The 22,412-nt window shown below is 36.7% G+C and overlaps 1 protein-coding gene across 1 annotated transcript in view; it reads right to left on the bottom strand.

The window, feature by feature from the left end:
* Positions 1–678: 678 nt before the first annotated feature.
* The window catches only part of LOC145255562 (dynein axonemal heavy chain 6-like), a 277,781-nt gene continuing 256,047 nt past the window's right edge, over positions 679–22,412 (bottom strand). Inside the window, exons 62-68 of the mRNA XM_080114017.1 lie at positions 18,539–18,735; positions 15,277–15,488; positions 13,793–14,003; positions 12,086–12,243; positions 7,490–7,636; positions 5,256–5,483; positions 679–1,389 (exon numbers count right to left, since the gene is read on the bottom strand). Of these exons, the coding sequence (XP_079970143.1) occupies positions 5,262–5,483; positions 7,490–7,636; positions 12,086–12,243; positions 13,793–14,003; positions 15,277–15,488; positions 18,539–18,735 (1,147 nt within the window). The 3' untranslated portion in view covers positions 679–1,389; positions 5,256–5,261. The remainder of the gene's footprint in view (positions 1,390–5,255; positions 5,484–7,489; positions 7,637–12,085; positions 12,244–13,792; positions 14,004–15,276; positions 15,489–18,538; positions 18,736–22,412) is intronic.

A 22,412-nucleotide genomic window follows, 5' to 3' on the forward strand; every position in this document is an offset into this window, starting at 1 on the left:
CTCATGTCCAGATAACATTCATCCAAAATTTCAAGTGTTTAGACCCAAAATTGGCGGAGGAGTTTGGTAGAGTCTGCAATGGCTAACTCTTTCAACTTTGACTTCTTGGCAGCAAAATTTTCGCCCAAAAACTGATTAAAAAGCTTGCTGCATGTCTGAATACCCTTTATGTAAAATTTCAAATGTTTAGACCCAGAATTTGCTGAATAGTTTGCTAGAGACTGCAAAGATCAAATCTTTTGAAATTTGACAGGCAAATTTTTGGCCAAAACCCAATTATAAAGCTTGCTCTATGTCTGAATATACTCTACGTAAAATTTCAAATGTTTCTTTTTAGAACCATCTGGCGATAGGTTAGATAGTAATGCCAAAGGCTGAAGCGATGAATAATGACTAATGCTGAAGCACTGAATGTTTTTGGTTTCGATTCAAGCCGATGTATGAGTGAAGTCAATTTTTTTTTAACTCTTGGAAGTATTACCATATAGATTGGGTACAATATAATAATCAATAGCGAATTTTATTAATAATCAATAAATACTAAATCTGCACAAATTGAAATATCATATTAAGTGTATTTTACGACAGGGCAACACCTGGCGGCTTGCTAGTATTATCTATTTTCTTACCATAAAAATACATGTCAATAAAATATTCTTCAAATAAATAAACCGAATGTCAGTTTTTCAAATTTATTTTTAATTGTACTATTTTATTCGATAGAATTCAATTTGAGAACAATTCATTTAAAAAAAAATTCTGTTTTTTCACCAAAAAAAAGGCACAGTGCTATTTTGATGTAAGTGACTACTATTTGGGAAAAAATCTGCTAGGATATTATGTGGGGAGTTGAGCAGCAACTTCAACTTCTGCATGTCAGTACAATCAGGCGACCAGGGATACAGAAGGGAAGTCTGGCAGTTTGAGGGGAGGAGACTGTTAGAATAGAAGGCTTTCTGGCATCTAGTTATTGCTGCAATGTGGGGGTGGGATTTTGCTGCTTGTTAGGTTAGTCTAGGGGTATTTATGAGTGCAAGGACATGGAGTTCCTCAGAACACTTTCTGTTAAAATACTTGTAAAATAGATACAATGATATTAGGTTGGCAACTCTATTCTGAATCCTGCAGTATTTCATTGATGAGACAGAGGTTTGGAGTTTGGTTAATAATGCGGCACCTGTTAGGACCCTTTCTGAATCCTGTCTAGGAGTGAAAGATTAATAGTATCCCAAATGTGGCAGCAATACTCTATGTATGGGTTAATGGTGACCTTGCAGTAACAAAAAAAAAAACAGTTTAGCATGAGTTGTCGTTATACACCTTTCCTGTTGGATGCATTATGGTCACATATATAAACAGCATTTCGCCTGGGTTGCTCCTTAGTGTAATCTGCAATAAATAATACATATTTGAATTATTATTTTTTTTTTCTATATTCACATTAAAAGTATTACATATAAAGAACATCAATTCAGTAGCGACTAAGTTAGAATTTGGACAAAGGTCACACTGAGCGCATGATAATTCAGATGTATAAAACAAAATCATTCACAGGGTCGGATGAATCATGGTTAGTGTAATGTTGAGTCACAAGATGGCTGACATGTTACCTCAAAGCTAAACATTGGAGACAAAACATGATAAGATGGCAAATGACACCACGTTTTTTAAGTTGGGAAAAACAAAGTTCTTCAAATCAGTCCTTCGTGCAAAAGAGTCTCTGCCAATAATTTATAAAACTTTGGGCATTCCGACATATTTCCCCGAGATATTTCATTGTTGCATTATTTCCCCTGTTTTCTAGACGGTGATACATGATTTGGTATCCCCGACGAAATATCTTCAAATAGATATTTTAACTGAAGAAATTTATCACATTCTTAGACGAATTATTATTATTATCATTATTATTATTATTATTATTATTATTGGTTGCAGTAGTAGTAGTAGTAGTAGTAGTAGTAGTAGTAGTAGTTTGGCGTAGGAATGATAATTTTCTTTAAAAAATATTTTTTAAATAAAAATAAAAATTGTTCACATTGGTCCACTTATTTTCATATAAAATGTTAATAATAAATTATATAAAAAAAAACAAACAATATTATAACATAGAGGGAACGATAAAATAGTCGCCCTAGAAAAGAGGACAGGATTCCATTTCCGTTTGATGAAACCGGTTTTTTCTTTATTTTTGTTGCAGACCATCTACAAGTTGGCCAGTTGTGTACAAATCCCAAGAACGATGGGAGCCTTCTATCATCTGAAAGTGACACAATGTTCAACGAGCGAGATCGGAGATGCTCTACTGTACAACTGATGCTCTTTATGGATCCAAGTTATGACAACAGGACCATTGCCAGCAGCCTCAAAATGCAAATAAGGACGGTTCAGCGATTGAGGATACAGCTCAATGAAGTTTCCGACCACAGTTATGGTTTTTGGTATGGTTTCGTGAGGGCACATAATACCACCTCACATTTTTGAAGTCGGCTTGAAAGTCAACCTGAAAAAAGAGAGGAGGAAGAAGGCAGAGTGAGCCTGAAAAGAGAGAGTGGGGGGAGAGCAGAGTGAGCCTGGAAAGAGAGAGTGGGGAGAGGGCAGAGTAAACCTTAAATGAGAGAGTGGGGAGAGGGCAGAGTGAGCCTTAAAAGAGAGAGTGGGGAGAGGGCAGAGTTAGCCTGTAAAGAGAGAGTGCTGGGAGAGGGCAGAATGAGCCTGAAAAGAGAGAGATAGGAGGGAGGGCAGCGTGAGCTTGAAAAGAGAGCGAAAGAGTGAACACTTTTTTTCTTAAATGTGGTGATCCTCTGGTGCAATTAGGTGTCCATTGGCAGATCCTGGGCGTTGCAGCAGGACTTGGCACCCGCCCTCAAGTTCAAAGAGACCCGGACTTGGATTCAACAACTTTGTACCCTTCTCCCACTGCCCCTCTCTTTCCCTTACCTGAATCTGCTGAACTACTTTGTTTAGTAATACGCCGAGAACATCACCAACAGGACCTCCCACAACACCATAGCCAGACTGATTGCTGCCGTCTGCTGAGTATTCGCTGCGCTTCCGCCAGTGCTTGTGGAAAAGGCATTTTCCTAGTTCCAAACCTGTATCAAGGCAGTGCTTGAGGTTGAAGACGGCTACATTGAATAGATATGAGCTTTACTACATAATCAAGTTACCAGAATTGATATTTTAATAAAAGTTTAAAAATAAAACTGTTGTCTTGTCTATTTTAGGGCAACACTTTTATCGTTTCATCCTATAAATAATTAAAAAATAATATTATACGACATGTTATATATTAAAACACATGATAATTACTAATCCAATTCATTATATTGGTGAAGTATTTTTAATAATATTAACCATAAATTCATTCAATGAAAATGTGCTTAATAATAATAATAATAATAATAATAATAAGAAGAAGAAGAAGAAGAAGAAGAAGAAGAAGAATGTGATAAATTTCTTCAGTTAAAATATCTGTTGAAAGATGTTTCGTCGGGGATGCCACATCATCTATCACCGTCTAAAAAACAGGGAAGTAATGCAAAAATGGAATGTCTCAAAGAATATGCCGGAATGCCTTGCCTTTGTAATCTAAGGTCTGTTCGTGTGCGTCACTCATTTCAGTTAAGTAAGAAAGGTAGGAAGAAAATAATTAGCTAAGAGAACATTAGTCTCTCTCTCCTGAGTAAATTCTTGTGAAAAAAAAACTTTTTAAAAAACTCAGCAAACGTCTCCTTATGTCCTTGTTAGGTAAGAAGAAGTTTATTTGCATAGCAACTACTATTATTTGCATAGCAACTAATATTATTTGCATAGGGACAAGATCAAAGTGTAGTATCTGTTCTTCAGATGCTGCACTTCTATTTCTTGTTCTCTTTCGATGAAGGAGAAATCCTTCACGACTGAGGCAATTTTTATTTTTGTACCTTTTCTCCGCGTTAAAAAACGACCCTGGTGTCTAACTCTGTCCCGTGGGGAGGCATAGTAAATAGGTACTATTATTTGCATAGCAACCACTAGACAATGTGGCGACAGAGAAAAGAATAAACCACCCACATATATATGTATATAAATAACTTTTTGTTATTGAATACATAACACAAGACATGCTTTTAAATTTTAAGTGTACCTTTTTTGATAAATTTCACTTAAATTTTTGCAACAATTACACAATCTTTGACTGTAATATATTCTTAGAGAATTCAGGTTGAGTATTTTTTTACAGCGGAGTCACCTCTTATCTAGGCCTGAAGGCTATTCGGGGATAAAGGTTAATGAGTGTAAAATAGTCAGTGAGACAACAGCATAGTGATCAATGGAATGGCTCAACAAGAACATGTTACTTTGGACATGAAGATAACGATGTTGTAGTAAGCTGGAAAGCAGGCCCGCAGTACAGTGTTCCACACGCTAGCACTTCAGAAGGAAATTTTGCTCATGGAATTTTCGTTTAGTTTTAGGCACAGATAGGGAGTGAGGGAAATTCTTGACGGTTGTTGAAGTTAGACGCGGGTTCGTTGTGAATGTTTTGCTGAGGGCGTAGATTGAAACTCAGTCGAGCACTTGTCACAAAAATAATGCTAGAGTAGAGATATACTCGCAACGTCTCCGCTGTGATAAGAATAGCGCCTACCAGGTTTTGAAGCTGATTTTAAACCCTGTCACAGCAGGAATAATTCTTCTCAATTTCACTTCCACCGATCATTATGCTGTTATCTCACCGACAGCCTTACACTCATTGACTGTTATCCTCGAGTAGCTTTTATGCCTTGATAAGTATTAACTCCCTTGTAAAAAAGTAACTCCCTAAATCTTGTGCCAGAATTGGAATTCTAAGTAAAATATCTGCTTCTTTTGTTTCAGCCTGTTTGGCTCTTATGTCTAGTGGTATTTAACAATTTGCTCCAGCAATTATCCTCGAGTAGTTTTCGTGCCTTGATAAGTGGGGAGTCCCTTGTAAAAAATTTCCTATTCCAGTAACGTCTTTCCAAGAACCACAGACAATGTATGAGCCTCACACTTTCTTTACTGCAACCTCTCTTTCTCTCACAGACGTGATGTTGCTAGTCTAATACTATTATGACATGTGCTCCTCAGAATTGTCTGCGTTATTATCTGCCTCCTTTGTTCCAGCTCGTTTGACCCGTTGGTCAAGAGATCTCCATCAATTCGTTGTTTTAATACCTGATTGTAATACAGCTTCCTATTCTAGCAGCTTCTTTTTTCCATTAAAAATAAAAATAAAAATTACTTACCGTGTTTTAGTCCTCACTTATTTGACAGAGAAGCGCTGCTCCCCGAAGGATCCAGACCCGAGGAGGCAGATTGGTTGGGAGGAGAACGGACATCACATAATTCGTAGACAAACCTGCACAGCTGACCCTTCCACTCCGGGACATAGTGCGGTAGACGGGGCAGTTGTACATGTTTACGTCTTCTTCAGCTTTTGTGACTGGATTTGAATCCACCGTGACACACGTTCGCTGTTAGATGTGTCAATAAAGAAGATACTTAATTAGTAATTTAAATTGATTTGCATTAATATGAAGGTTATTTATAGAAAGCATTATTTTGAATTGAAAGCCATGTTTATTTTTAAAAGAGTTTTCAATGAGTAGCTAATCTGTATAAGTCCCTGGATGAAAAATAGTTTTCGATGGATAGCTAATCTCTATAAGTCCTGACATAAAAAAAAAATTTTAGTATCTAGCTAATCTGTATAAGTCTTCAACTTTAAAAGTTTGCAGACGAAAAGCAAAATTCTTTCTCGTGAAAAATTATGTGCAAGAAGGCGAACAGATTCAGTATTTTTATGAAGTGATCTCAGTTTCTAAATGGTCGCTAGCAGATGGTGACTCAAATTTATTGGTCAGTTCCTACCGCTAGTGTTTATGAATACGACCTTTCAATTTTCATTAACCATATCCTCTGATTATACCAAAACTACTGCAACACAATGCAACCCAGGTTACTTATAATTTAGTCAGTTGCATATGACTTAAAAACTTTTTAAAAAAAAGATATAAACATATATTTGTACATGCGTAGAAATAATATGTTTAATCGATTTGCACATGCCAAGTCCTTTTTTTCTCATTTTTCACCGCATAGCAGCTATTTTTACAAGTTAAATTAAACGTGTCCAAATTTCCTATATATTAAATTTCACGTCTGTAGACAGTTGACAGAGTGGTTTTGTAAAGACAGTTCCTCATACAGATGGACAAAGTTAGTTTGTATATATATATATATATATATATATATATATATATATATATATATATATATATATATATATATATATATATATATATAAAATAAAAATTACAATTAAATTTACCAAAATGATCCAAGATGGTAAAATTAAAGTATATTATAAATATTAAAGAATTAATATTTATAAAATTATCTCAGCCAGATGTAAAAGCTCAATAAAGCCAAATAGGAAATAGAGCTTATAATATGAGCAAACAGTTAATAAAATATGTTACAAAACACTTTGAAATGGGTTAAAAACATATTTAATCTGAAAAGGAAACACTAGATAAATGGATAGTCCTTAATCTGCCGAGTTACGAAGAAATACTTTCCTTCTCATCAGAGGGTAGGAATTAGCAAAATGCGGGATCGGATTTTGCATGCAGAAGTATTTGATGAAACAATAAGTAAGTCAAAGATCTTACTTGAAAACAAAAAAAATTGCAGCAGATGTGTGTTTTTTCCTAGTACACATTTTTGTGAATTATTCCATGGATTTCTGCCTTTGGATTATTATGGACCATCTTCTTCCAATTACGGGATTTCCCTGGATTTTACTTGTACAGATGGAAATTCTTTTAACTTTCTTGAAGTTTTACATTTGGATTTTACTGCCACTGGATTTTTTATCTTCCACCAGACTATTCATTCATGTGTAATCACCTTTTTCTTCACCATATTCCCTCTGCTTCACTTTTTTTTTGTTTTCAAGTAAGATTTATGAAATTTAAAGTTAAAAGCGGGCAAGAGCTGATAGAGTTTTTGCGGATAAGATAAACTGCTCACTCAACCTATAAAGATGACGCGACAGACATCTATCAACACACGTTTAGGGGTTCTTTACCACGCCCACTCTGGGGATCACTGATTTAAACACGATGTATCGACGTTGTGTTTTCTCTTATGAGTTTGTATGGTTTTATTTCATTTTTATACTTGTGAACTAGTGATCGCACCTTCGGCAATCGCCAAAATTACATGGCTAGAACGATAAGAGAGCATAAAGGCGAAAAAAAAACACGGCAAACAACGGTGATGTCAACGGTTTATGAATGGCGGTGTGGCTTTACAAAGGAATTAAAGTATTAATGTTTAAATTGAAGTTAATATCGGAATTTTCTGAACAACAACTCTAAAACTTTGACTGAACTCGAAAGACATACATTTTCACTTAATAACGAAAAGCATATTACTAACGATCAAGATGTAACAAACGATCCAATTTACTGACCATATTCGGTTTAAGGTGAATATGCGGCATCTGACAGAATCTTTTTCTTGGTGGAGGTTGACGCAACAATTTTGTTTTAGGGTCCAACATGGCGCTATCCAAGTAAAGACCAAAGATGTAAACACCTTCCTCTGGCGGCTTCATATTCTACAACAATAAATAGGAATAGATATAAATGAGCAGTCAAAAAGAAACAAAAATAACTTCAAACAAAATGTATACAAATCGTATTATTAGCAGGGGGGGGGGGCTGACCTTGCCAGTTGTAAAATTCTTGTTCATGCAAATTTTGTTCACTAATTAATTACTTCATTAATAACCTTTGATAGTTAATTATGAATTAAATAAAAATATGCCTTGCTTGTTTCAAATAAAATTCATATTGGAAGTCATGTCAACGGTTGACAAAAAGATGAATTAACATGTTACATGTTTTGATTTTACACACAAACGCAGAGCGAAACGTCTGTTTTATTTACATCTTGACATGAAAAGAGCAATTACACGTAAACACTCGTTTTGATATCTATAAATATAAAAGCGAAAACGATCGGTTGCCTCACAACTTCTTAAAACTTTTTATATCGCGCCTAAATGATAATATCTACGAGTTAACAACCGGGGTCGCTTGTCAATTTAATTTGTCCGACTTTGAAAAGATAAATATTCAACAATTTTCGATCGCAGCATGTGCATTAAGCTTTTTCGTATTAAAAAAAAAAAAAAAAAAAAAAAAAAAAAAAAAAAAAAAAGAAGCGAACAGACTCGCGGTAAATAAAACACTGTCCCGCACTCAAAGTTGATGTCATTAACTCGTCAAAAACAGGCACCTGCCATTAAACGTTTTTTTTTGTTTTTGTTTTTTGTTTTTTCACACTTTATTATTTTCCAACTGCACGTCAAGGCTTCGTTTAAAAAAAAAATAAAAAAAAAAACACCCGGGACACCCGGTCAACGATTTTTCTTTTCATTTACCTAAAAACACACACACCTACAAACACCCGGACAACACCAGGTAACCCCCGCTCTCAAACCTTAAAAGGACGTCAGCTAAACCCAGACAAGAGAGAAGCAACTCCTTACATGGTTCAATGTTGTAGTCGTCACAGTAATAAAAACTAACATGGACAAATTTCCAATAGATTTCGTACTTATTATTACAGAACCAATTTTTTTATTGAATCTTATATTGTACCTAATATGCAATACTGGATTTTAAAGTTTAAAAAAAAAACTGACTTTGGTGCCCTCCGTTATATTTTAAATCAAAACATTTAGCGCCTTCGCCGCATTCCCTATCATTTGAGCTAACCCGACAGATAAACTAATAAAGATTTAAAATTAAACTGTTTTAGCTATTGTTATGATGACTATGACTGAATGTGTGGATAAGACTAATAAAAATAAGTCGGCAAGTTTAAATGAACTTTTTGCATTTCAACTTGCCGACAAATTTCTGTACGCGTTATACATCTACCCAAATAAAGGTTTTGCTTGTTATAAACCATTCTTGGTGTATGATTAAAATTTCTTCTTTATTCCAGTGTTATGTAACCTAAAAGTTTATCGATTAAACACACATGCACACTGCAGCTAAATATGTTGGTATTATTAGAAAGTAAAGTTCAAAGAAAGAATTTCCAACTGTTATGTTCTACTCGCAATTCTCGATATCAAACCCCAGCGCATATCTGTCAGAACTTACTTCTGCCAAAGAGACTCTCTCTCTCTCTCTCTCTCTCTCTCTCTCTCTCTCTCTCTCTCTCTCTCTCTCTCTCTCTCTCTCTGACACACAGACTTTGTATTTGAAAAGCTGACTGCATCTCATTTTCATATTCCCTCAAATCTAAATAGCAAGAGTGTCCATATTTTTTTTTCTTCGTCCCTTTCCTGAAACGGACGGCACGTTGTACAATGTCAGGTATGTACTACTTTATAATCACACACATCTACTGTTTTATTTGCATATATTATTCAAATTTCATCTTTTTTTTTTATTATTCTGAATAAATTCCGCCTTCAACGGTCCTTTCTTTTCTTCTTCCGTTTGTGTTTCTATATTTTCTATATGCCTTTCCGTCAACGTCTTTCACAACTAGCAAACGATTGTTAGTGTTAGAGGGGCGCTAGATCGTTCCATTATAACAGTTTGAAATAGCATTTTCCTTGGTTTGTCATACGTCAGTTTAAAATATCATTACGTCAAGATAATAATAAACTTACTAGCAGGGAGACCCGACGATAGCCGGCATGAAATGAGGATTAACAAATGTTCCACATTTCCAATATTTTTATTGTCATCGAGATCGATGGAATTGCATATTTTTCAATCAAATCGATTGATTACCTGCTTTAGTCATTAGTCCACAATACACCATAGTCTACATTGCACTGTAGAGAACCTACTGTTGATTTTATAAAATTATTTTTATATAACGGCTTTAATTAAAGTTTAAAATGAAAAAGTCAAGCTCCAGTAAGTATCTCACTACCGATGCAATTTTCTAACTGTATAAAGTTTAAAATTGGATTCGAAGTCTAGTGGGTGATGCACTTTTTTCTTCTCTACAACCTCTTTTCTACAGAAGAGACGTTGCGAGCCTGTATCTGATGTACTGGTATTTTTATGGCAAGTGCTCGACTGAACTCCAATCTATGGTCCCCCCTTTCCAAACTTTCACGAAAAAACACACGACTACCTACAACCACTATCAACAATAAATTTTTTTTTTAATTTTCAAATGCAGGTGACATCTTTGCCAGTGGTCATCAGCAAAATAAATTCTTTTCTGCATATCATTTAGGCTATGACTCTTTAGTTTTTAGTAAACGTTTTGTCTCTGTCTTGTCTTCATTATGTGATGTTGCTATTGCTCCCCAGAGAGAAGGTCTTAGTTTGTCTGAGATGTACTGAGGTTTTTGGAACAGTTCCTACACCCTGAGCACAGAAACCAACTCCGCAGCACTGATAAAAGATAGGTATAGTTGATATAACGTCCCTGGTGGGTTTTCTCTTCGAATTCTTTTTTTTTTTTTACAAAGAAGTCACCATTTATCAAGGCCTGGGGCCACTCGAGAATAAGGGTTAATGATTGTACAGTAGTCAATGGGACAATATTGTAGTTATCGTTAGTAGTGGAAATTTGGTAAATTGGATTACTTAAGGGGAACGGCTAATCAAGAACTTGTTTACATTGAACTTGAAGACAACCAAGAAAGCAGGGAAATGGGAGAGAGTTCCACGGGCGTGCAGTTCTAAGTTCTAAAATTGCCTCTGAGATGGGTATATATGCTGATGACACTACACTCTATGGCAGGCACGACAGGAAGACGAATGAACACATTTCTAAAGAAATGGCAGAAACACTAGAGGAAGACCTCCAATCTGTGGTGGAATTGGGGACAAAAGTGGTTGGTCGCGTTCAATGCTGCCAAGACTAAACTAGGTTCATTCAATAATTACAAGAAACCCTCTCTACCGCCTATAGCAATGGCCAACGACTCTTTAGCTGAGAGTACATCTTTCAAACTCCTTGGCCTAACGTTCACAGGAAATATGAGTTGGAACAATTACATTGAAGGCATTGCCAGGGCCGCTGCAAGAAAGGTGGGCTCTCTCTACTGTGCTAGACAACTACTAACACCCGAAAGTATCCTGTACCTCTATAAGGCCACCATTCGCCCATGTATGGAGTATTGCTGTCACATCTGGGCTGGTGCATCTGCTACTAGTCTCTTGCTCCTAGACAAGGTTCAAAAGAGAGTCGCAAACCTGATAGGCCCTGAACTGGCATCTAAGCTTCAGCCTCTGTCCCATCGACGAAATGTTGCATCCCTCTGCCTTTTCTACAATTATTTTAGTGGTGAATGCTCTGACGAACTGCAATCACTTGTGCCCCCACGACGTGAGCACCCTCAACAAACCCGACAGGCTGCTAAATCCCACCCCCACACTGTAGAGATCCCTAGATGTAAAAGATCTTTTTACTCCAATAGTTTCTTCCCCAGAACCGCTAGACTCTGGAATTCCATTCCAGGTCCCTGCTTCCCCAACAGTACTAACGTGCAGAAGTTCAAGTGTAACGTGAACCGACATCTTGCTGCCCAAATCCCTACATAGTACCCCAGTAGTTGTTGCCCCTGATAGTAGCCCCCTACACCAAAGTGGCAATTTGCCTTGTTTGGGGTGAAAATGTAATTAAAAAAAAAAAAAAAAAAAAAAGAAGCTTTCTTCATGGAATCTACGTTTAGGTTTAGGCACAGATAAAGAGGGGGGGGAATTATTGGTAGTGGTTTCAGCTAGACGATGTTTTTCTTGAAAGTTTGGCGAGGGGAGACCATAGATTGGAGTTCAGATGAACGCTTGCGATGAAAATAATGATAAAGCAGAGACAGGCTCTCAACATCTCTTTTGTGGAAATGAGGTAGCAGGGAAGAGAAAGAGGCATCCCTCTCTAGACTATGAAGTTCTCTATCAGCATCATTATCAGCATCATTATCAGCATCATTAATAAAAGCAAAATAAATAGAGAGATAACATATTTACATTAATACTCGCTCGTTTTAGGTAATAGTATGTATAAAAAAAAAACGCACACTGAAAGCTATTTGGCAAATATCCATGTTGTGGTCGATTCCACTTCTGTCCTTTGTGGTGACAGAATTCTGAAAGACAAGGTCGAAGCCAAATTCAAGTCTGTCAATCGCCAATGACAACCTTCGTGCATGCGTCTGCAAAACAGCCGTTATAAAACCTGAAAATGGAAAGCAAAAATATTAAATTCCGAAGTTAAAATTTTCCGTTATTTGAACTACTATTTTCAGTGTTATTCTCACAACGTTTCAGCCGATGTAACCTTCTTTATGTCTATATTGTCCAGCTCGAGCATCTTTCTGTTGAATGCGGGAATCTGAACGAAACTTAATCCGCAAGCATATCAAGTAGAGTATCAGCAACTTTATTCTTTGTATTGCCCATACATCTGAAGAAGGTCGGAGATTCCCTCAGCCGAAACGTTGTGAGAATAACTGATCATGGAACCTTCAATCTTTGGTCTTATGAATTTTACTTAGAGGTAAAGGTGGTCAAGTCGAACGGGCGTTCCAAGTTCAAATCCAGTTTGTTCCACAAAAAATCACTTTCATTTAGGATGTTGGTAACCTTCACGTGGTCCCTCCCATAAGAACTCAATGTCTTTTCAGAAAGAATTCTGACAAGAAAATTATTGGGGAAACTAATGCCAAAATAGAATCTTCGGATGATGATGATGATCTAATATTTATGCAACACCACGGGTCTTGCAGGTTCTCCAGTTCGACAGAAAGATTTCCGAGTTCGACAATACATCTGAAGAAGGTCGGAGATTACATCAGCCGAAACATTGTGAGAATAACACTTGAGACGAGGACAGTAATTCGAAGAATCCAAGTAATACTATTTTGACGGTTGAATAATTTATCTCATTTCAAACAAAGAAAGTTTAGTTCGTTTTAGTAAAGAAAGTTTCTTTGTACAAATCGCACACTTTTCTGAAAAATGAAAGACGCAAATCACGAAACCATGTGATTTTGGGGCTAAAATTTTCTGTCTCCTAGCTGGCGAGATTTCAATCAGAAACAATGTGTCCGGGTCGCTATCCCAAACTGGGGGTGAGCATGCACAATGTAAGTAAATGTAGCAAGAAGAGCTATTCACTTATCTACCCATCTGTCTGTCTGTCTGTCTGTCTGTCTGTCTGTTTTTCTGTCTGTCTCTTTCTCCAATATGTACGATGGTTTTCTATTTAGTTGCCTCCCCATGAAAACATAAAGTCAGTTTTTAATATGGGGAAAATCCAGTTCTTCAAAAAGGGGCACTGCATTGAAACAAAAATTTAAATTGCCCCAGTTTAGAAGGACTTCTTCACCAACTGAGGACAGAATAGACTATGATGTATCAGAACAGATACTACACCTTTTTCCCTGATAAAAGGTATTGCGGTATATTGTTAAGAACAATAGCATGTAATTCGAATTAAGTCCTTCGAAAAAATACTTTGATGAGATCAGAATTATTTTTACACTGGTGTTATCATAAAAAAGGAACTTAACTCTGTATTCGTCGCAGTCACTTCCCTTTGTTTAGAATCAAAAAAATATTTTTTAACATAAGACCGTATGGTTAATAAAAACAAAAAACAAAAATTCCGAGTCAAAAACAAAACAAACTCCAAATAAAAAAAAAATCTCCCAGACAACGCCGAGTAGATACACCAAGTTTTTATATGTCCAATTCTCGTCAAAATTTCGTCTCCTCTTAATTACCTTGCGGAAACGAGAAAGCTGGAAGCCAATAACTTGTTGGATAGCAGGAAGACTGTGTAGCTGCAGGGGGTGTTGACCCTTTTGTCTGCATTGCGTAAATATCTTCAACTTTCTCCATGAGTCGACAACTCCAGTTGAAGAAAAACAATATCCGCTGATTCAGATCAGACACCCATTCTCCCAAAGGTTGACATGATTCGTAAGAGACTTTCTGAAAAGAAAAAAAAAAAACATTATTAACCACACTGGTGAGTTGTAAACGTCGACACAGTTGTCTGTGGATGACTATGTTATCTATATAATTATAAAAGTGAAAATGCCTCTGTGTGTGTGTGTGTGTGTGTGTGTGTGTGTGTGTGTGTGTGTGTGTGTGTGTGTGTGTGTGTGTGAAAAGAAAAAAAACATTATTAACCACACTGATGAGTTGTAAACGTCAACACATTTGTCTGTGGATGATTATGTTATCTATATATCTATATATATAGTGAAAAATGTCTGTGTGTGTGTGTCTGTGTCTGTGTGCATTTCTCTACCAAATAACTCTGTCGAGATTTGACATAAGTGGTATTGAAAATTGGGAAAATCTTTTCAATCAGTTTTCGACCAGAAATTTGACTGTCAAGAGGTCAAAGTTGGATGATTTGATCTTTGAAAACTCTATCAAACTCCTCCGCCAATTTTGGATCAAAACACTTGAAAACAATGAATAAAGTTGTGTACAGTCCCCACACTGACATCAAACTGTGCATTTAAGGTCTCTATAGACACACGACGGCCCTTATCCATGGAATTCTTTATTTGGCTAATCAACTGTGGTATTCTGACTATTTTTTATTCCTCCTACACATCTCATAATCCTTCACAGACACCCAGCTTTCCTCGAAGCTCTTATGCCACTCAAAAACTGATGCTCAATTCATGTAATATGGTCTAAAAATAGTCTGAAGCATTCCATACGTTTCAGTGACATTTTTTTCCAGTTAAAAGCAGAATTTTATTGCGTATCGTTCTTCTAAAGTGTCCTCATGCCCAGAGTGCATTTTTGAAATTCCCCAGCTGTGACAATCAGGCTTTAGTAGGGTGTATTCTAATATCTGTTGTAGCTGTTCATTTGAACTTGAAATAATAAAAATTTGTCAGTCATCTCATAAGATGTATAGCAATAACATACTGAATTTTCAAGAGTTTGTGACATTTTTTAATGCTTGTACAAAAAAGTCTGGAAACTTATTGAAGGCACCTTGTAGATTTCCTTTGAATTAGTATTATATATAGTAATCAGACCGGAATAAAAAATATATAAAACTCTGTTTTCTGTATAAAAATTATTTTGTGAAACAGTGTCTCTTTTGTAGAGATCAATTAAATTGTGAACAAACGGACAAAAAACAAACAAAAAGCCATCAGAAAAACAGGAATATGACTTTATCGTTAATTTTACACCAAATCTGGTCACATTCTGGGTTGAGTCGAACAGAATTTACCTTAAACAGTGTCGGTACTTGCTGCAATAAAATCGCATTGTAAATATCTTCTAGCTCATCAGACATGGTGATTTCTCCGCTGATGGCCAGTTTTAACTGACTCAAAATATTGTGTAGCATTTCAAGTAATCGGTTGAAGGTGTCCACTTCATGTTGTAGTTGGATGACTAGTGGAGAGTTACTGAGAAGCTCATCAATGACTTTAGACATGACTGGAAAATATAAAGAGAGATAAGTAAAAACACATTAGATATGTTCCTATTTACAATGCCTCCCCACGGGACAGAGTTAGACACCAGGGTCGTTTTTTAACGTGGAGAAAAGGAACAAAAATAAAAATTGTCTCAGTCGTGAAGGATTTCTCCTCAACTGACAAAGAACAAGAAATTGAAGTGCAGCATCTGAAGAACAGATACTACACTTTGAGGTATTTATTTGCTCCCCCACCGAGCAAATTAGGCACAAGGCAGATTTTTAAAGTGAGGAGTGAAGGGGAAATGGGGACCAACTCCCCGGGGAGTAGGGGAGCTGGATAGTGACAATTGGTATGAAGAGTTGCCCCTACATTGACCACGGTCTTATATGTGGAGTTGCCCCCACATATGGTCTTTGTTTGCAGTATCTGTTTATTTATTTGCTTCCCCACTGAGCAAATTAGCCAGGAGGCCGTTTTTTAATGTGGAGATAGGGGGAGGGGGAGGGAAAGGGGGATCCAGCTCCCGAGAGGTGGGAAGTGGGAGCTGGATTAGAAACTGTTGGTATGAAGGGTTGCCCCTTCAGTGACCAAGGTCAGATATGTGGGGTTACCCCCACATATGGTCTTTGCTAGTCATAGCTGGTCTTTGCTAGTCATAGCTTGCAGTATCTGTTGGAACAGATACTACACTTTGATCTTGTCCCTAAGGCCAAGTACACATTAGATATATTAGACGATACCAATTTAAAGAGAAAATGAACAAAAATGAGAGAAAAAGTAAAAGAAAAAAAGAACATAGCAGAATAAAGAGGGAGGAATAAGTTGCACATTTTTGTAATCAAGCTCGAGTGAACCACTTTACAGTTGCTAAACATCTGTCCGACCATCAATATGGATTTAGGCAAGCCTGTTCTACTGTAGATATTCTAACTGTAATCTCTAATTGTATATACTACGCAGTGGATAAGGCAGGTGAGGGGAGGGCAGTAGCCCTAGACATATCTAAGGCTTTTGACAGGGTATAGCACGATGATCTTCTCATGAAAATCAGATCCTATGGTATTACTGGACGAATGCTTAACATAATGAAATCCTTCCTAAATAAGAGAAGAATCCAGGTTGTCCTCAATGGTCATCTAAACAATATGATATAAATGCGGATGTACCTCAAGGGTCGATCCTTGGACCTTTATTATTCCTGATATTCATAAATGATCTCCCTGATAAAATAGTCTATGAGATGGGTACATTCACTGACAAAACCACGCTCTATAACAGGCATGAGGGGAAAACAAATGAACACATATCCAAGGCAATGGTGGAAACCCTATGGGAAGACCTCCAGTCTGTGGTGGAATGGGGTCTAAAATGGATGGTAACGTTTAATGCTGCTAAGACTAAGCTCATTTCCTTTAATAATTACAAGAAACCTTCTCAACCATCAATAGCTATTGCTAAATATACATTACCTGAAAGCACCTTGTTCAAACTCCTTGGCTTAACGCTGACAGAGAACATGAGTTGGAACAGATACATCAAGAGCATTGCCAAGGTGGGAAGAAGGTAGGCTTTCTCTACCTTGCTAGAAAGTTACCTACGCCTGGTCACTATTAACCCATGTATGGTGTATTGTTATCACATTTGAGCTGGTGCATCTGCTACTAGTTTCTCACTCTTGGACAGGGTTCAAAAGAGAGTCGCCAACCTCTGTCCCATCGATGAAATGTCGCATCCCTCTGGCTGTTTTAGAAGTATTTTAATGGTAGATGCTCCAACGAACTACAAGCTCTTGTACCACAAGCCATTGTACCCCCTCGACGTAAATACCCCTGGCAAACTCAAACAGCAAAGTCCCACCCCCTACACAGTAGAGATCCCCAGATGTAAGAAAGCCTTCTATTCTAATAGTTTCTTCCTTAGAACTGCTAGACTTTGGAATTCCCTTCCGGGTTCCTGCTTCCCTAACTGTACTGACATTCAGAAGTTCAAGTGTAATGTGAACAGACATCTTGCTGCTCAATGCCCTACATGGTATTATTGAAACTTCTGTCCCTGATAGATCAAAGTGACAATGTGCCTTGTTTGGGGTGAAAATGTAATAAATGCAATAATTGTAGCAATATTTCATGTAAAGGTAATAATAGTGTAAAGAGACGCAGTAATAAGCATCTACAGTTGCGTGTGCCCTTTGTAAAAATACGCTAGAACTCGAACCTGGAACATGTCCGATATAAAACAGTATATAAAAACAAGAAGATAAATGCAAATATAGGCGCTGTCGAGTTTGAGTTGGCAACATAAGATCTGAAATGGTTCACATGCATAAAATCCGTCGGGCTCACCAGTTTTTGTGTGGGACACCAAGTGCAGTTTCTTTAACGGTTCTATGACTGGAGTCCCCGCTTTGGAGGCTGCGTGTTGAGGAACCGGTTTGTAGAGGATGAGTAGGTGTTGATAAGGTTGTATGTTCAATTACCGGGATAGTTGCAGGTCGTCGTTTGTTAGGAGAGCGTCACAAAAATAATCAACAGTGAAAAGTATGTTTTACAAGTACATTTCAGACATTTAAAAAGATGGCGTGAAAAGAATAACGTAAGAATCGAGTCACATACATACATACAAGATGTTTTATTTAACTTAAAAGGGTGAGAACATAAGTGAGCGTTTCATCTATACACGTGTATGTAAATAGATGAAGTTAATGAATATTTTAAGCACGAGCTCTTGATACACATGTATGTGAATTCGGAATGTTTGTTGAAGTACACGATGTATATGTGTAAAAGATTAGTTCATTCTTACCTTAAAAATCTACTTAAGCTTGCTATCCAGAAAAAATTTTTTTAAAAAAACTAATTAATTCAACAACTATCCTCGAGTGGCCTCTGGGCCTTGATAAGTGGTGACACCCTTGTAAAAAAAAAAAAAAGAAAATACCATGCAGTCCAGAGCAAGTAATGGAATTGTTGTTCTTTTAAACTGTTTCCATTATTCTCTCCTATTTCACATGATATAAACGTCCGAATTGCAGCAGGGAAAAAGAGGAAATTTCAATGGTGCGATTACCTCTGATTTTGTCTGGTGTGATGTATGAACTTTTGGTTTGGTAGTTTTTCTGGATGAAATTCTTTAATGTCATTTCCTTGAAGAATTTATTGGCTATTTTGGTCGACAAGGGTCGCAGATTATGCACACTGTCCGGAAGTGTAGATAGAATGTCGTCGCATAATTCTACTACCATCTCATCTGTGCTTTGTTTCGAGCTGAATTAAAGTATTTGATGAACGAAAAAATAAAACGAAAAGATATATAAAGTTTGCGGCTTGAAATAATTGAAACATTGATTTAAAAGAATAAACATTTAATTCATAATTTTGTTATGAACACGAAATAAAATATCTCACATTATATTTTTGCAATTTCAATACAGATTTCTTTATCTTTTAAATGTAACTTTTAGGATTGATAAATCAATAAATATATGACAAAAATAAACAGTATAAATGAATTAAAAAATGTATAGAATATTATTGTAGCTTTTTTCAACCAAATCAGTGTCCTCTGCCACTAAACAAACAATGCTTTAATATTTTGATAATTCTGCATATGTATATTTATATAACAATTACAATTGAAACTTTTTGATCAAATTAATGTAATTTACATTCATTGTGACATCAAGCTACAGACATACGAAGGGTGTGCAATAAGTAATGTCTCAGACCCACTTCCCATAGCAGTAGAGCAATGAAACCTGCCACAGTTATTAGTCTTTCTCTACATAGGAACCACCCAGATTTATGCATTTCTCCCATCGTTTGATGCAGCTCTGGAGACCGTTTTTGTAGAACACCCCAGGTTGATCCTCCAGCCACGACGTGACTTCAGAAATCAAGGCTGCATCATCTGGGAAACGCTTTCCTTTCAAAAACAACTTCATGGCTGGGAAGAGGTGAAGATCAGAGGGTGCAAGGTCAGGAAAGTAGGGAGGGTGGGGAAGGATTTCATAACCGTGCTTCTGATATGGTGACATGCGAGTTGTGGACCAGAGCATTGTCCTGCAGGAGGAGGGTACCTTGCTAATCTTGCCCCACCTCTTGATTTTGATAGTTTCCCGTAATTTCCTCAAAAGTAAAGCGTAACAGCCTCCTGTAATTGTGGTACCCTTTTCCAGGAAATCTGTCATCACTACTCCGTCTTGGTCCCAGAAGACTGTAAGCATGACCTTGCCAGCAGAGGGCTGCACCCTTGCCTTCTTTAGAGGTGGTGAGTCCAAGTGCTTCCATTGCATTGACTGGGCTTTCATCTCTAGATCATAGTGATAAACCCAGGTTTCATCCTGTATAATCAGTCTTTTGAAAAACTTTGATTCATCTTCTTGGCACATCTCCAAACGCACCCTCGAGCACTTGATATGTTCTCGCTTCTGGAATGGTGTGAGCAACCTGGGAATCCATCTGGCAGACACCTTATGCATATGCAAATGGTCATGAATGATAGTTTCCACAGACCCTGTACTAATCTTGTCATTTTGAGCTATTTGGTGAATAGTAATGCGCCTATCTGCCAAAATGGCAGCCTCAACTTAACGGACAGATGCGTCATCAATGGCAGAAGGGGGACGACCAGGTCTGGGAGCTGTTTCCACAGACTTTCGGCCATGTTTGAATTCACGATGCCAGCGTTTTTCAAGGTCATATGATGGGGCATTATCACCATAAGTTTCTTTCATTTCATCAAAAGTCTCCTGTGGTGTGAGTCCTTTCAAATACAAAATCGGATCACTACTTGACATTCAACAGGCTCCATTTCACACCTGACTCAGTTCAAACACCTGTAAAACAGAAACCACAATTAGTTCAAAGCTGTAATTTGCCACATAACCCGTAGAGATATAAATCATTGCACATGCCAACTTTCAGCTGGATCAGACAATTGGAAGTGGGTCAGAGGCATTACTTATTGCATGTCCCTCGTGTATATATATATATATATATATATATATATATATATATATATATATATATATATATAGCATTGCTGGATGGCATCGTCCTTGCGAGTTGCAAAGTCCTACTTGTGAGACATCGGCTTGGAGTTATTAACTGGTTGGAATACCGCGTCCCTTGTCGAGATGAAGTAGGCTCATTCCACTGTCGGATTTTGCCGCGGTTTGCTTGATCTGTGTGAATAGAATTTCTTGTGTGCAAAGCGTTTGCTCAGTTGGCAGAGTGCTTGCCTCACTTGGAAGAGGCTCGGGTTTTGAATCTGAAGTTCGGATATGTCTAACTGATGAACCCAAAATGAGGGTGAAACTCGAGTCTTCGACTTCCGGTTCATTGTATGTTATTGCTCTTGCGGGTTGTGATGTTGTTTGGCTGTGGATATATATATTATATAGATAAATATTAACAGTTTTGTAATTTCAATTCCGATTTATTTATCTTTTAAATATGACCATAAAGAGTTAGCCAAGCTCCGCGGACATGTACAATGTTCAAAGACCCTTATTGAGGTGGGGATCGAGGCTGAAGGCGGCTAAATTGAATAGATGTCAGCTCTACTACATTATCAAATTACCTGAATTAATTTTTTTCAATAAAACTTTTAAAACAAAGCTGTAGTGTTGTTTTCTTTAGGATGACAAATTTATCGTTCCACCCTGTATTTAATGCTACTCAGACGAACCTCCTATCTTTAACAAAAACAAGAAGCCTTTTTAACCACCAATTGCCATGGCTAATAGCACTCTAGCCGAGAGAGCATCATTCAAACTCATCAGTCTAACATTCACACGTAACATGAATTAGAACAAATACATAAACGACATTGCCAAGGCTTGTGCAAAGAAGTTGAACTCCCTTTACCAGGCTAGAAAACTACTTATACTTGCCAGTATTCTATATCTCTACAAAGCCCCCATTCGCCCATGCATATAATATTGTTGCCAGATACCACTACTATATATTGGGTACAATATAATAATCAATACAAATCTTTTTTTCTTAGACAAGGTCCAAAAATGGGTTTCCGATCTAGCAGTTTCCAATCTAGCAATCTGTACTGTTAACCAAGCTTAATGATATCATGATAATAATAACGACAGAAATGATTGCAATAGTGCCCATTACAAGAAAAGTATTTAACTAAAAGTATACTGTATTTAAGAACTGCGTCTTCAGTAAATAATCCTAGCCTTAAAAAAATACTACGTATGGGGATATTTATACTGATTTTAAAGCTACATGTAGAAATCATAAAAAATATTTTACTAACCCAGGTAAGAGCGAGAGAACCTCACTATACAAACACATTTTGTCTTTTAAGGAAAATAAAAAAAATGGAGCATATTAAGAATGCTTCACTGCTACAGTACTCAACCCGCTTTCTTTGTCTCAATGAAAAATTAGCTATCCTTATATTCCAATTTAAAGATAAATTGTTGAATCAAAAGATGTATTAATTATTAATTGTAAACACTTGAAACAATTCATTCTAAATAAATATGATATTAACGTAATTAACCATAACAGGCCAGAAAGTAAAAATTCTTGAACGCATCTATCTATCTATCTATCTATCTATCTATCTATCTAATTGATATCGTCTGTCTGTATAAAGAACGGTTTCTACCAAACTACTCTGCCAATTTTTGGTCTACAGACTTGAAATTTTATATATAGGAGATTTGGACCTGTGAAACAAATTCCATTTGATTTTTAACCGGTAAAAATAGCTGCTAAGGGTTATAGTGAAAAATTTGAACTTTGCTAGTTGACTTAATGTGTACCTTCTATGCATTTGCAAATATACATTTACACATTAACGCCGATTAATTTTTTAAGTTCTAACATTTATCTCTTGTGAGACGATAATAAATAAGGTTGAAGAGCCGTATGTTTTGGTTTCGATTCTAACTGATAGCATCCAATTCATGCAT

The sequence above is a fragment of the Euprymna scolopes genome, chromosome 31, assembly GCF_053919585.1.
Source record: "Euprymna scolopes isolate OS-2025 chromosome 31, ASM5391958v1, whole genome shotgun sequence".
NCBI lineage: Eukaryota > Metazoa > Mollusca > Cephalopoda > Sepiida > Sepiolidae > Euprymna > Euprymna scolopes.